The sequence below is a fragment of the Nannospalax galili genome, unplaced genomic scaffold (genome assembly GCF_000622305.1).
Source record: "Nannospalax galili isolate Female #2095 unplaced genomic scaffold, S.galili_v1.0 scaffold243, whole genome shotgun sequence".
Taxonomy (NCBI): Eukaryota; Metazoa; Chordata; class Mammalia; order Rodentia; family Spalacidae; genus Nannospalax; species Nannospalax galili.
The window spans coordinates 9,639,206-9,653,540 of record NW_008353490.1 but is presented as its reverse complement, the minus strand read 5'-3'; the positions used below and the strand labels follow the sequence as shown (position 1 = coordinate 9,653,540).

At 46.6% G+C, this 14,335-nt stretch overlaps 1 protein-coding gene across 7 annotated transcripts in view; it reads right to left on the bottom strand.

Moving 5' to 3' along the window:
- Positions 1 to 10,475, bottom strand: part of Ctdp1 (CTD phosphatase subunit 1) — a 75,414-nt gene extending 64,939 nt beyond the window's left edge. For all 7 annotated transcript variants that reach the window (XM_029554821.1, XM_017802619.2, XM_017802620.2 and 4 more), the window contains exon 1: positions 10,014 to 10,475. In XM_029554821.1, the coding sequence (XP_029410681.1) occupies positions 10,014 to 10,327 (314 nt within the window). In that variant the 5' untranslated portion in view covers positions 10,328 to 10,475. The remainder of the gene's footprint in view (positions 1 to 10,013) is intronic.
- Positions 10,476 to 14,335: the final 3,860 nt, after the last annotated feature.

Here is a 14,335-nt window from a genome sequence, read left to right as displayed (position 1 = left end):
CTGTAAACCTAGTCAAGAATCCATAGGCACAGTCCTTGGGGGTAGGGGAGCAAGGGAGGAGTTACTACTATTATTCTGCTAAATGATCATGATGTCAAACTGCAATATAAATACTTATGTTTATATCCATAGAGTAGTGCTGTGCTCAGTCTTATTCAGAGAAACTTATTATTATAGCAGGCAGCAGTTAATGCAGAAACCCAGAACTGGCCAAAATGTGGAGAATAAGTGACAGTGGAATGCTCAGACCTAAACCAGGCATCTCCACCACCTGCTCCCAGCCTCAGGGAACATCATGGAAGAAGAGGCAGAAAGAATGTAAGAGGCAGAGGATAGGGAGATGTGCATCAAAAAGATGTCTTTTAGATGATAATAGCTGTTTCACTCATGAACTCATTGTAGTTGTGGTTATCTGTAGGAAACTTCCACAACATGAGGCCCAACAACAGTTCATCACAGATGGGTGAATGTCCTGTGAGGTCCCATTCTTCCCTGAGGATCTACTGGCAGTTAACGGTTGCTGGGGGAAGGAGGGGTCATTTTTTTTCAGTGGTGTAGTCACTAATAAGTTGCCCATGCTCCAGTAAATAACCTCCTATCCACTGCAAACAATTCCAGTTAAACACTGGATCACACACAAAAAGAAGACATGAAAATAAGAGGGACTTGTTGGGAAGAAAAGGAAAATGTGCATGGAAACAACTAAAATTCATTACATATACGTATGAAGAGAGAAAACAATGGGTCACAACATGACAGAGTGGGCTTGTATGCAAAACTATTCACCTTAAAAAAGAGAAAATATCTACAAGATCTTGGTCTAGGCGGAATTCTCAGATTTGACGGTAAAAGCTTGCTCTTATAGAGGATGCGGGTTCAGTTCCCAGCACCCACATGGTAGCTAACAATCCTCTGAAACTCATACTTTTTTTCCCCTTTCATTCAGTCTGGGGCCCAAGTTCATGGGATGGTGCGGGCCACATTCTAGGTGGATCTTCCATCCCTAGTTAGTTCTTTCTGAAGAAACCTTCACAGACACCCAAAATTGTTCATCAGGATTGGCCTTTGGGGTTTCTCATTCCAACCCAGCTGACAGTAAAAGAGAAATCTCAGGCCTGGAGAGATGGCTCAGTGGTTAAGAGCACTGGCTGCTCTTGCAGAGGTCCCAGCACCCACATGGCAGCTAACAACCATCTGTAACTCCAGTTCCAGGGGATCCAATGCCTTCTTCTGATCTCCATGGGTATTGTACAACATGGGTACATTTACATACATGCAATCAGTACACTATACATATAAAATAAAAATAAAATATTTAAAAATAAAGTGAAATAACTCTCTGGATGGGCTGTACAGACAAGTCAGAGGACATGTTTGCTATCTGCAAAAAACTACTATCAAAAATAAAGAATTCTCACAACTCAACAGTAAAAACCAATGGGACCTTGATTATTATAGCTTACAAGGAGTCTCAAAACCAGGTAATGGAAGTTCTCAACTCTACTGTTTTTCCAAGTTGCTGTTCCAGGTTCCCTGCATTTCCACACAAACATCAGAACCAGTTCAGCCATCTCTACATGCACACTGCTGGATTCTGCTCCAGTGTGCAAATAGGCATCTCTGAGATGGGCACATCAGTCACACCTGCCACACAAGGAAGCATGTGATGCACAACCAGGTTGTACCTTGTTAGCATGAAGTCAGATACAGGGAGGCTCCTTGAGGCCCTGCCCCCCAGCCCATGTGGAGTTGGCCTGAGTCATCCATCCTCTATCCTGTGTCTGCCCAAGAAGCTATGTGACATTCTGCATGGCAGCACTGAGCTGCCACTAAGACCAAGGGTAAAGTTACCTAGGAGGACTGCTCTGAGGGCAGAGCTGGTAACAAGGCCAAGTCTCTCAGTAGGCTCCCTGCCCAGCTCAGCCTTCCCTGGAAAAGAGGCCTAACACTGAGCTGTGGGCAAAATTCCTGTGGGAATAGGCTCAGTTTCAGACCCTGGAGAAACATGGCCATAATCTAAACCAGTGGGGTACACAACCCTGTTCTTAAAGGCTCAATGAGAAGAGAGGCTCACAGTCAATTTCTTGAGTTTAAAAAAAGCAGTAAGCGTTTGGAGAACCCTCAAACCAGCACGGAGGCAGGAGCACAGATGGTGAGCTCTACTTGGAGCAGAAAGATGTTTCTGTATAGACACTTGACAAGTAAGGAAGAGGCAGGCAAGGTAGGAAATGAAGTAAGGCTGTGTGACCAGAGTGAGGGCACAGTATGTGCTATGTAGTCTAATCTCCTGTGCTTTGGGCACTATGGTCTTAACATCCTCACTGAGTGAAGGATTCATGTGATTTTCTGTACTAGAGTCAAAAGGTTTTGCCCTTATTCGATAGGGCAGATTCTGCTCCCCTGAACACATGGCAGTGTCTGTAGATATCTCTAGATATCACACTGAGGGCACGTTAGAGTCACTGCTCAATAACCCACATGACACAGACTATTTGCAGTACAGTTAGCAGGCCTAGAATGTCCCATGTGCCCAGGAAAACGGAGGCACAGACAGAAGACCAACGGTATACTGGAGTGTATGCTATCCCTATTTACTTACTTTACTTTTAGTGTTCTAGATACATCCATCCCTAATGAGAGTACCTGTCAGTCAGTAAGCTAATCTACATGGAAAACTGCTGTGACATATGACAGCGTATGTCACCAAACAATCCAGGGACAATACACAGGTGCCATCAAAACCTCCAGGAGCATCCCTCTGCAGGACCAGCATGTATGGCTGAACACAGGATAACATAGTTTCTTTGCATCCCTCATAACATACCTTGATTTCAAAACCTCAGAGGGCTGGAGGTATAGCTCAGTGGTAGATCATCTGCCTGGCATGAACACAGTCCTGGGTTCAATCCCTAGCACTGCAAAAAAACCTCAAAACCTAAACCTTGTCTGTTAAGTCTTGCCATGTGATTTTACTTGTATCTATAAAGGTTAAGGCACAAAAATTTATATTCATAAAAACATCAAATACTAAAGTTAAGCTTGATCTTTCCAACTCGAAGTGACTCTAAGAATCCTGCTCTCATGACAACTGATGTCTTGAAGGATGCACAAGGCTAGCACAGAAGGCTACCAAATGCTCCTGATGCCCACACCTAGGCAGTGAGTGACTCATCCCTTCTGAACCCCTAAGGCTAATGGTACAGGCCTGCCAGCTCCCTCAGAAAGCAGCAAAGTAACACAAGGCACAAAACACAAGCGTTACATCTTACAAAGTGATCTACAAAATCTGACATTCATGCAAAGCTGTATTTGGAAGCCTAGCATATGGTAAAGAGAATGCCAATGACACAGCCACCAGGCTAAGCAAAAACAGGGTGATTAAAAAGCTAACACTTTCCATCAATAGGGCAGGTATGGTCCTGCATCTTGGAAGCTGGGCAATGTTCTGGGTAAGTGCCTGCTGAAGGCCAAGCTGCTGTATTCCTGCTGCCTGTGTCCTCTCACCCAGCATCCCAAAGCCCATCGCTGGTGTTTCTGGAGCCTGGGCCTGTGTCCATAAACACACACTGACAGGTTCTGTCCCAGGACAGCCCAGGGAGAACATTGGTACTTTGGATGTCTAGGACCTGCATGAGCTTCAAAGAGCCTCAGAGTGCAGCCACACCAAACCCTGCTTATTTTAAGGCCAAAGTTTGATGAGAATGTATGGTACTGACAGATGAACACGCGCCTTCTGAAAGGACACTGTCGCTCCCTGTCAGCTGTACCCACATGCAGAATCACAATCTAACCAAAAGACATTCCAGAAAACAACTTACCGATAATGCTAAGAGAAAGAGAAGACCAAGCAACTGATGCATGGCATGCAACTGAACACAAAGAGCGACAGAGCTTGCTTTTACTACAAGGAACACCATCAGGAAAACCAGGGAAGTCTGCAGAGTACACAGCCCTGCATAGACATAACTGCTGATTTTGATGACTGCAGAGTGACACAGCAAATGCTGACATCTGTGGATCACCTGGGGGTGACACATATATGAGATTTCTTTGCCCTGTTCTGTAACTTTTCTCTAAGTTTGAAACTATGGCTGTGATAGTTAAGTTTGTGCCTTGAGCAAATCGACTTGAGGATAGATTTATTTCACCTCAAGTTCAGAGTTCCTGGTTACTCGGCCTTCATGGTAACAGAGTAGGGGAGCAGAACTGCTCGCCTCATGGTGGCTCTGAAGCAGAGCAAGAAAGACAGGAAGGGCCGGTGATAAGGGTGATAAGACAGCCACTTTAAGGCACAATCCCAGGGACTTACTTCCTCTAATCACGCCCCTATCTCCTAATAGCCCATTCAATATGGTTAATCAGTTGATGGGGTTAGCACCTCCATGATCCAGTCACAACTAGCTGGAGACCAAGCCTTCTGTGAGCCAAAAGGGGGACACTTCACATGAAAACACAATAGATAAAACAAAAAGGGGGTGTGTGTGTGAAAGAACACACTTTGAAACCACTACAGGGAAGGTGCTACCGACACTCATATGCCAACTTTCAATTGGAGCTGGGCTGTGACTATATTGGGCACTTATTCAGAAAGCAGGGGGCCACGACAGAGCCTAGTACAACTGGACTGGTCAGGCTTTGGATTTGGAGAAGGAACTAAAATAAGGATGACAAGCCCAATTCCCAGGCCCATCTTGGACTCTACAGTGGTTCAGCTAAGTAAGATTCAAGGGACTCTCTACAGACCTCTCTCACCACCTCTGTGGTCTAGAGCCGCTAGCCTCAAAAGCATGGATGCTACAAGCACTTGTCACCCACCCTATTGCCTTTGCTGGAAACTGGACTTCACAAGAATGTGCCAGCCAAATCTGCCTCAGAATCTCATCAGCCAAGGGCTTAAATGCTTGCAGCCTCACAACACCATCACCACTCCTCAAGAGAAAAGGCCAAAGCCACAAGCCACAGGGTACCCACCACCTAAAAACTCATCATTCCCCCCAGTTCAGTGTGTATGTCTGTGTATGTATTACTCACAATTTAAAGTACCATATGAAAACTACCAAGAATCTTAAAAAACGACTTTAAAACACATATAAATTAAAAAAATAGCGAGTTCTTGAAATTAAAAGGATTTTTATGTGCATATGTGTACTGATTTAAAATTCACTGAGATCTCCACTTACAAACTTTAAGAGGTGTCTATCTTTAAAATATTTCACAAACATTTCAAAATTGATTTGTGCTATTTTCTCTTCTCTAATATAAACATTTTCCTGAGACAATGGACTTGCATCATTTGTTATGTTTGACTTTAACATCAGAATTTATGTATACTACACAAGCATGCACGCACACACACAGGACTTATTCCATCCTCCGTACTAGTATTTGAGGACTTCATTTAATCTCTTTTAGAACTAACTAAAGAAAACATGCAGCTGTAGATAAGCTTCAAAATGCACATACTTGCCTTACTGTCTACATCCTAAGTAGACATACTTCACAGCCCATGTACCTCAGGGGCTTCTATTTAGAAGATCATATCAGAGTCAGACGTGGTGGTGCACACCTTTCATCCCAGCCTAGGGAGGCAGAGGCAGGCGGATCTCTGTGAGTTCAAGGCCAGACTGGTCTGTCTACATAGTGCGTTCCAGGCCAGCTGGGTCTACAGGGAGACTCTGTCTCAAAAAGACCAAAAAAAAGGGGAAAAAAAAAAAAGATATCAGAGGTACTTAAAACCTGAGCACAAAACTCAGAAACTAGAAAGGCCCACGAGTTTCTTCAAAACTAGAAACAAAACAGAACAAAATGCAACTCCACCTTAAGTACACATTCCTTATATTTAACAGGCTCGATTAAAATAACAATTTCCCTAGTTTCAGGCGAGAATGTCTTCAAACCAAGTAATTCTCTAGTGCAGATGTCAACAGGAAGGAACATAATTATTTGCTAAAAGAATCTACTAATGCACCAAGATTCTAGACATCAGGGTGTAAAAGAAATCTCATTCCCAAAGCCATACTTGTACAGGCAAGCATTTTAGTGGTGCCTAAAATGTGCTTAGAATTTTGAGTACCCCTCACTGCCTGACTTTAGAATATTGAATCAAGGAGCAAATCCTAAGTTACTGTGTTGGCGGTTTTCCAAAACTGTTGGCTCTCTAGGAAGCTGGAATGAGTAGGTAGTGCTCCCACCAGGACTGGCAGGGCTGACGCTCTTCCCCTAGCAAAACACAGGGGCTGAATGTCTTTCATGCACAGGCCCACTGTCTCTGCCTCTTTTAGTTCTTATGCCCCCCCACCTACCCACTTCACGTGCTCAAACCTCCCTTTGGGAACTTAAGATCAAAACATGACTAATCAGTTCTGAGGTTGTTTCTGACATATGGTGAATGGTCAAGAGTGTTTCCAATCAGAGTAACTGTAACCCAGGTAAACAATATGCAAATGGAGACAGAGTATCACTCTCACAAACCAAGACATAGTATCACTCTCCCTTCCTAATGAGATGTACCTCGGGGAAGAGTCCAGCACAGACAGAGTAGCACTCCACTGATACACCTTGGACCTTGGAAGCTCAGGAGAGCTTCCTTTTTCCAACTCAACAGGATGAAGGCTTCCACAATACTTCCACAGCTCACAGTGACAGCTGGTGATTATTTCAACTTCCCAAACAGGGTTCTTTGAAAACAACCTTAGATGTGGTCAGGCTGGATGCTGCTGATGACTACAAAGACAACCATGACAGCTACAACCACAGGGACCTAGCTTTTGTCTGTGCTTATCAAGTATACAAGCCACCCCATAGTCACAGCAAAAACAGGTTGGTGTTAAGAAACCTGTCAATAAGATGGACTGTCACCAAATGCCTACATCTGGGCTCTACTGTGTCACCTCACTCTGGCTGACTAGTACCTGTGCCACCACAGCTCTGCTCAGGAAGCGGGTATCTTCCTAAGTACGCTGCCAGCTGTGAGAATCCAGGAGAAACAAGGATAGGTGGGAAACTCCAAAGATGCCATGCTGAGAAGCCTCTTTATGTTGCCTTCAGAGCACAGTGACCTGACCTCAGAAGAGACACCAGTGAGGAACACACGATACAGAGCATAGGTCAAGACTCTGGGGTCTGGTTTGCCCTGGGAGCAAAGTTTCTGTCTTGGCTGGTTATGTCAGTGGTGCACTATTCAGGCAGTCCTCCAAGAATGCCACTCTGATACCTGAGTTTCTGAACAGTCTGCAGAGCTGGGTGCTGCTGACAACCGCCACAGGTTCCACTGGTATGGGGAGGTTCAAGAAGAGGGGAAGAGAGTTCATAAACAGCTCCTCTGCCCACTGGCAAGCTCAAAGGTAGGTCAAGATTCTCCTCAGAACAGTTGTGAGTTCACCCAACGTGAGTCTGCACAAGTGGATGTGATTCAACTTATGGAGAAAAGGGACTCTCTAAGGACCACCACACAACAATCACTCTACAAAGGTCTAATGCAAATGTCACTAAATGCTAGCACTCCTGGGAGATCATAAGAACACTAGTGGGCTTGGTAGGTGCACACCTGCAATCCCGGCACTGAGAGAAAGGGGAGCAGGTATCCGAGCAAACCTCCGGGAACTATTAGGATAAATCAGTCATAAAATGGTCTGAACTGTATGTGATTCTGAGACTTGCTCAGAAATGCTTTGGCTCAGGGCCCTTGGTGTGGGCGAGACACCTAGTTCTTCACTGACAAGGCCATGAGGAGCACTATCCCACACCAGGATGGAACCGTACCCACATTAGAAAGATATTCCTAAGATGCGAATCACTTATCCCAAAAGCTGGGAACCACAAAAGCTGTGGATTTGGGGCTGTTTGGGTTGTGGCATGTTTGCAGACTTCACATGCTTAGTACCCCTAATGTGACAACTTGAAGTCTTAAATGTTCCGGTTTTGGACCTTGGACTATTTTGGATTTCAGATTTTAGGATTAGGGATGCTCAACCTACACAACTGAATTGTGGGGAAAGACCTAGGTAGCTGGAATGCATGCCACGGAAGCCGGCTATGAAGGGACTGCAGACAAGAGCTCTGGGGCTGCTATGAGAAGCTTCCTCTGGACAGACCCACTCAGACACTGCCCAGAGGAGGGGTCTTTGCACAAAGTGACTTAACCCAGTGATTTTCTGTGTCCCACAAAAATATGGCAGGCATTCTGAAGGATGACAGATCTGAGCTCCGAAGAACCAGCAGCTCCAAAAGGACTGCACTTCGAGCAGCACTGACTCCATGATAAAAAACCTGGAATTCAACTGGGAAAGGCAGCCCACAGTCATGAAACATACTCCACAACACCTCTGGGACTGTCACAGGGAATGCAAATGGGGCTTGAAGCTCTTTCCTGGAGCGATCACCTGTAACCTGTACATACAGACATGCAGGAATACCACAGGAAACAGGAATGTCAGGCCATTCCAATAATCCCCAGAATGCTCACAAAATGCTGTACACAAATGCATGCAAGTAATGGGGACAGGGCAGAAGACATTTTAAAATAAAAAAGCAATATTGTTTGTGGTTTTCTCTGAAGCAGGAATTCACCAGCCACCCCTGGACTGGTAGCACAGGAACCAGTAGGAATCCTTTCGGTGACACCTAGATGCTTCATCTGAGAAGTGACACAACCCATCAGTTTCTGAGTCCTGTGGCAAGCCACTGCTCTAAGAAGCCAGATCTCCAACAAACAAAAGAGACAAATACCAGCTGGGAACAAGCGCTAACCACTTGGTTTACTCCTTGGTCAATGTACTAGCTGGGTTTGATTCACTGGGATAGTGGATCAGAACACGAAGATCTATGCTAATTAGCTATGTGACAATGCCAGTACCTGTCTGGGTCTCAGTGAGGCATCTGTACAGAGAAACAGAATGAATTGAGAAGAGTTCTTCAATTTGGGGGTTTTCTACCAATCAATTCAAAAGTCCTCAACACTGCCACATCCAGGGGCTGAGACTTATTAGGACCCAAGTGAAGCCGAAGTACCTTTTTTGATGTAGGAACGTACCTACCAAGCCCACATTCCTGTCTGTCAAGGAGAGGGCAGGCTAACAGTGCCCTCAGGGTTCAGCCTCAAAGAAACAATCTGTCCAGCAGCTGTACAAACCCATCCTCCAGCATTCAGAGGGCAAAGGTAGGGGCTTGGTCCACAAACAAGAATCACAGGCACCATCTCCAAAGATGCAGGAGGGAAGTGAGCAGGCATGCCAGTGAGGTAGGGTGCTCTCATGTAGGAAAAGACCAGTGCTGTTCTAGACCTTAGGGATGGAGGGCAGCAAATACTCAACATAGGCAAAGACAGGTGACTAGAGGCCACCAGAGGGAGAGTAGGCAGTTCCTATAAAGTCCTTTTTAGAGGGAAGCTTTCGGCCCAACCCAGGAAAACTCCTCTCCCAGCAGTTTCTGTTCCTTACAATCAAAACAACCAGCCATGTGACTCACATGCCCACGTGTCAACACAGGCTCAAAACACAACACTGGCAAAGCCAGACATAAACTGGACAGTGGTGGATCAAACCAACTCAAGAGTAGGCATACCCTGTGGTTAGGACACAACTGACAGCTAAGGACTCCATGCATGACCCCAAGGACGTACTACCCTGTCACCAGGATGAGGCCTGGGTTTTGCCCTTTCCTTAGCTATAATGGAGAACCACCGGGTTTTACAACCGCGTTTCACAGTTTTACGAGCGTTTAAAGATACACACGCCCCACAACTTCTATTTCAATAACCAGCCTGGAACTTGCCTGAGTAGTCACTACTGTGGTCACAGCCACCCAAGTTGTCTCCACTTCCAAAGATGGAGTCCAGCTACACTACGGAAGAACGAACGCAAAGGATTTCCCAATGGAAACAACTTTAAGATCATTGAGAACTTCCTAAAACTCAAAATACCAAAGGTTGGTAAAATCAAAAGCACTTATGTTCTCATCCTGCTGCAGCACCTCTGCCCACCCCCTCCCAACGACCGGAGTCGAGGCACACTCACCCGGGGGCCACCACCTGGCCGGGTTGCACACACAGTTCACGGACCACGCCCGCGCGCTCAGACCTGAGTCTACGCTCCGCGCGCGCTGCGCGCACGCAGCCCCCGGAGGTGGCGCGAGCCGGGGCCTGCCCGGAGGGCTGCGCGGAGGCGGCAGCCTCGCACACGGCCAGTACTGAGCCGATGCGTACAGCCGCGCCCGCTGCCACCTTCCACTCTATCAGGCGCAGCGGCGTGGGGCCCGGGCAGCGCACCTCGGCCGCGGCTGCCGTCGGGGAGCCCTCCGTGGACGCCCCGGCCGAAGGCGGCGCCTCCATCACGGCCCGATGGGCAGCAAGGAGAGCAGGAGCAAGGGCGGCGAACGGCAAGGACAACAGAGCTCAGAGCACGGCGCCCACCGCGGGCGGAGGCGACACTGTAGTTCCCGCTCGGACACCGGCTTCACCCGCCGCACTGTGCGCACCCACTTCCGGGAGGAGTGTGGCGTCACGGAGGGCGGGGCTGATGACGTGCCAGCGCATGCACGCATGCGTGCGCTCAGGCAGCGGCTGAGCACTCGGCCCGGGGCCCCGAGGCGTTGAGCCACAGCTGCAGGGCTCTGGTCCTCGATATTGGGAATACAGGTATATGACGTGAATCGCTGTCACAAGACTTCCGTCATGCGATGCTAGCTCTGACCTCTCGAAACTACAAATCCCGGCATGCAGCGCGGGCGTCTGTGTCAACTCCCGGCGTACACTGCGAGAGCAAGGTGGCGAGACTACGGGTCCCGGCATTCAGCGGCGGACTGCTGTACCGGAGTGTGCTTTGTGAGCCTGATGTCGCGAGACACGAGTTCCAGCATGCAGTACAACTGGTCCCCCAATTCCCGTCGTGCATTGCCAGTTTTGCCGTTGTGAAACTACAGGTCCCATCACTCGTCTGTGACTACTTTTCTGGTTTCCGCCGTGCAAGCCCCGACGTCTAGAGACGCGGCGGGGCTGACCCACAATTCCCGTCTTGTTTTTGCATCTCAGTCGAGTGCGTTGAAGAGGTGCGAGTGACCAGTGGCTGGTGGTACTTGCCTCTCTTGTTGGGGCCCTCATTCCCAGCGTGGGTCTCGGGTTGGCTGAGGGTGTCTAACCCCTCTCCGGTCTCCTGACTGACCCGCTTGTAGTTTATGAATCTCCTAAAAGAGCTTCCAGATTAGGCTGGAGCGGGCAGGAGATCGCAGCGCCGCAGGGTTGCGGAGCCCTGTACTCCTGACCCGGCAGTGAGCACTCTTGTTCCAAAGATGTTATCGGATCTTAGGCAAAGCAACCAGGCCTTCGTTCCTACGGGCCCTGTTCGTAGAATAAGTGCAGCACATAGCATCCGAGGGGCCTTATTTTCTAGACCAAAACTAAGAAAATAAGACAATCTCAAGTCGCGTGGTTTTAGTTGCGTTGGTTTTCCACTGGTCTTCCACTGACGCACATTCCAAGTAGGATTGCAGTGTGCTTCAGAAGCAAAGTGTTGTACCAGTTACTTAATTACTAATGTCCCAGCAAATGTATAAGGAACTTAGTTGAAAGTTAATGTGACCAGATCGTGAGACTTTGGATCCAGGGGGATGTCACTACTGTCCCACAGCCCATAACCCCCAGGCTTTCGTTTTATGTTTGCATTAAGTGTAAAAGAATGATCATCAGGTTGAAAGAATTGTTCCGTTAGAAGGAAAGGCACCTGGCTTGTAGAATGAGACCACAGCCAGGAAGGTTAAACGTTAGAACTCTTTAACATCTAGGAATGGATGCGTTTCTGAATCCATAAATTTTCAGACCTCCAACTCCATTTACTTTCCCTAAACTTTGTCAAAAGCCAGAGGATTACTTCAGTTTCCTGGCTTAGAGTGTTTCTTTCAGACTCACCTGTGTTCTCTGATTAGCAGATTCTGGTTAATTCTAGTGAGACCAAAATAAGAGAAGATTGAGAGGAAAGATACAGCAATTGCCAGGACAAAGGATTTAAGAGGGCCTTTTCCCAAAGGTGATCTGTCTCTCTCTCTCTCTAGATACTCAACAAGCACATGAAAATATGCCCACAAAAACTAGAGCTCTTAGCTAGAATACTATAGGCCCTTTCTTTGCTTCCCAAAACCATAGGAGGAAAGAAAGAAAAGGAAGCATTATTTGCCAGGCTTGGTGGCACAGTTCTATAATCTGAGCACTCAGGTGGAGGCAGGCAAGTTCAAAGCCAGAAAGGCACATAGAGCCTGTGTGGTGGCACATGCCTTTAATCCAAGCACTCAGGAGGCACAGGCAAGCAGATCTCTGTGAGACTGAGGCTGGTCTGGTCCACGTAGCTAGTTCCGGGCCAGCTGGGGCTACAGGGAGACCTTGTTTCAAAAGACAAAAACAGAAAACCAAGGTGATAATATATAAAAAGGTGCTCACAATCACTGATCATTATGTGTGGACATTGGAACTTTGTGTTACCATGTTCTTGGCATCTTATTAAAAGGAAAGGTCACACAAATAGCAAAGCAGCAAAGAATTTTATTCAAGGGCAAAAGAAAAGTATAGAACTGATGACTCAAAGGAGCAGCTACTTGAGGTAGAGTGCTCAAGAATACTGGTCAGTTGTTTGAAACTTTCTTTATGGGGTCCAGGAGGACTAGGGAGGAGGGGGGTAGCTTTCTGTTTTGATTGGCAGCCTTGAGTTGTGGAAGTCTTTGTTCACTGTGCACATCCTTTCCTGTGATTCATGTGATTTTAATCAAATGTATGCCCAGTTGCATAGGCATAAGATGGTAAGAGTTTTCCCCTAAAAGTTCATTTTGAGGACACAGTTTGTTTTGCTTTATTGCACATGAATTCAAAACCAATTTAGGCTGGATTGGCCCACTACCCCTAGTTTCAAGATGTATTTGGACACAAAGGAAGAGATTACTAAAGGTGGCTAGGGAGCTATGCTTTTGTTTGGAGAGGGGTGGCATGCCCCTCAGTGAAAGAAGTCCCAGGTTTCTAAGTGCACTGTTAAGAAGGCTGTGTGTGCACAGCTCAAGCCTAACAGAGTCCTAGGTTGCTGAGTTTTCCCTGGCCTTGTCAGCCTCATAGAGAAGTGCAAATCAATACTTTTTTTTTTTGTCTTTTGAGACAGGGTCTCCCTGTAGCCCCAGCTGGCCTGGAACTCACTATGTAGACCAGGCTGGACTTGAACTCATAGAGATCTGCCAGTCTCTGCCTCCCGAGTGCTGGGACTAAAGGCATGCACCACCATGTCCAGCTGCAAATCAATACTTTGATGAAATATCACCTCATACTTAATAGGATGGCTGTTATCAGAACAAAATCAGTGTTGGCAAAGACGTGTGAAATTGAAAGTCAGGGTACTGCTAGTGGGAATGTAAAAGGTCACCATGGAAAAGAAGCAGTATTTAGAAGAGCTATATGCACATCCAGGTTCACAACAACATTATTCACAATATCTAGATGGTGGAAGCAACCACAGAGCCTATGGACAGATAAATGGTAAAGTGTGGCATGGACATTCCATGGGAATCTCTGAAAATCTGACTCACTACAGAGTGGGTAAATGTTGAAGACATAATTTGAAAGAAGCAGGCCCCCAAGTGTATGATAGTGTATGATATCATTTATGAAGTATCTAATAGAGTCACTTTTTAAAGAAAAAATTAAATGGCTAACTATGTAGAATGTAGAGTGTTTTTTCCTGCATGTAAATGCACCCATGTATGCAAGCTTGTGGAGGCCAGAAGAGGGTGTTGAATCCCTTGGAACTGGAGTTACAGACAATTGTTACCTGCCATGTGGGTTCTGGGAATGGAACTGGGGTCCTTTGCAAGAGCAGCCAATGCTCTTAACTACTGAGCCATCTCTCCAGCTCCTAATTGTTTTTCTAAAGATTTATTTTTATTTTATGAGCCTGGGTGTTTGCCTGCATGTATATATGGACACCATGTGCATGCAGTGTCTGCAGAGGCCAGAATAGGGTGTCAAGCCCTTTGGAAATGGAGTTACAGGCAGTTGTGAGTGACTGTGTGAGTTCTGGGAACTGAACCTGGGTCCTCTTTAAGAGCAGCCAGTGATTTTAACCAGTGAGCCAGCTCTTCAGCCCTTGTGATAGTTAATCTTAATTGTCAAGTTGATGGGATCTGGAATTGATCTAGACACATACCTTTGGGTGGATGTGTCAGGGCAGTTCCAGGAAAGATTAACTGAAGGAGAAGATCTTCCCTCAGAGTGGGTGGCACCTACCTACAGATGGCCCAAATATAAAGAGGTCTAAGGAAAAAAAAGCAGTCTTTCTTTCCTGTTTGCCTTTGCTTCTTGGTGGTAAGTGTG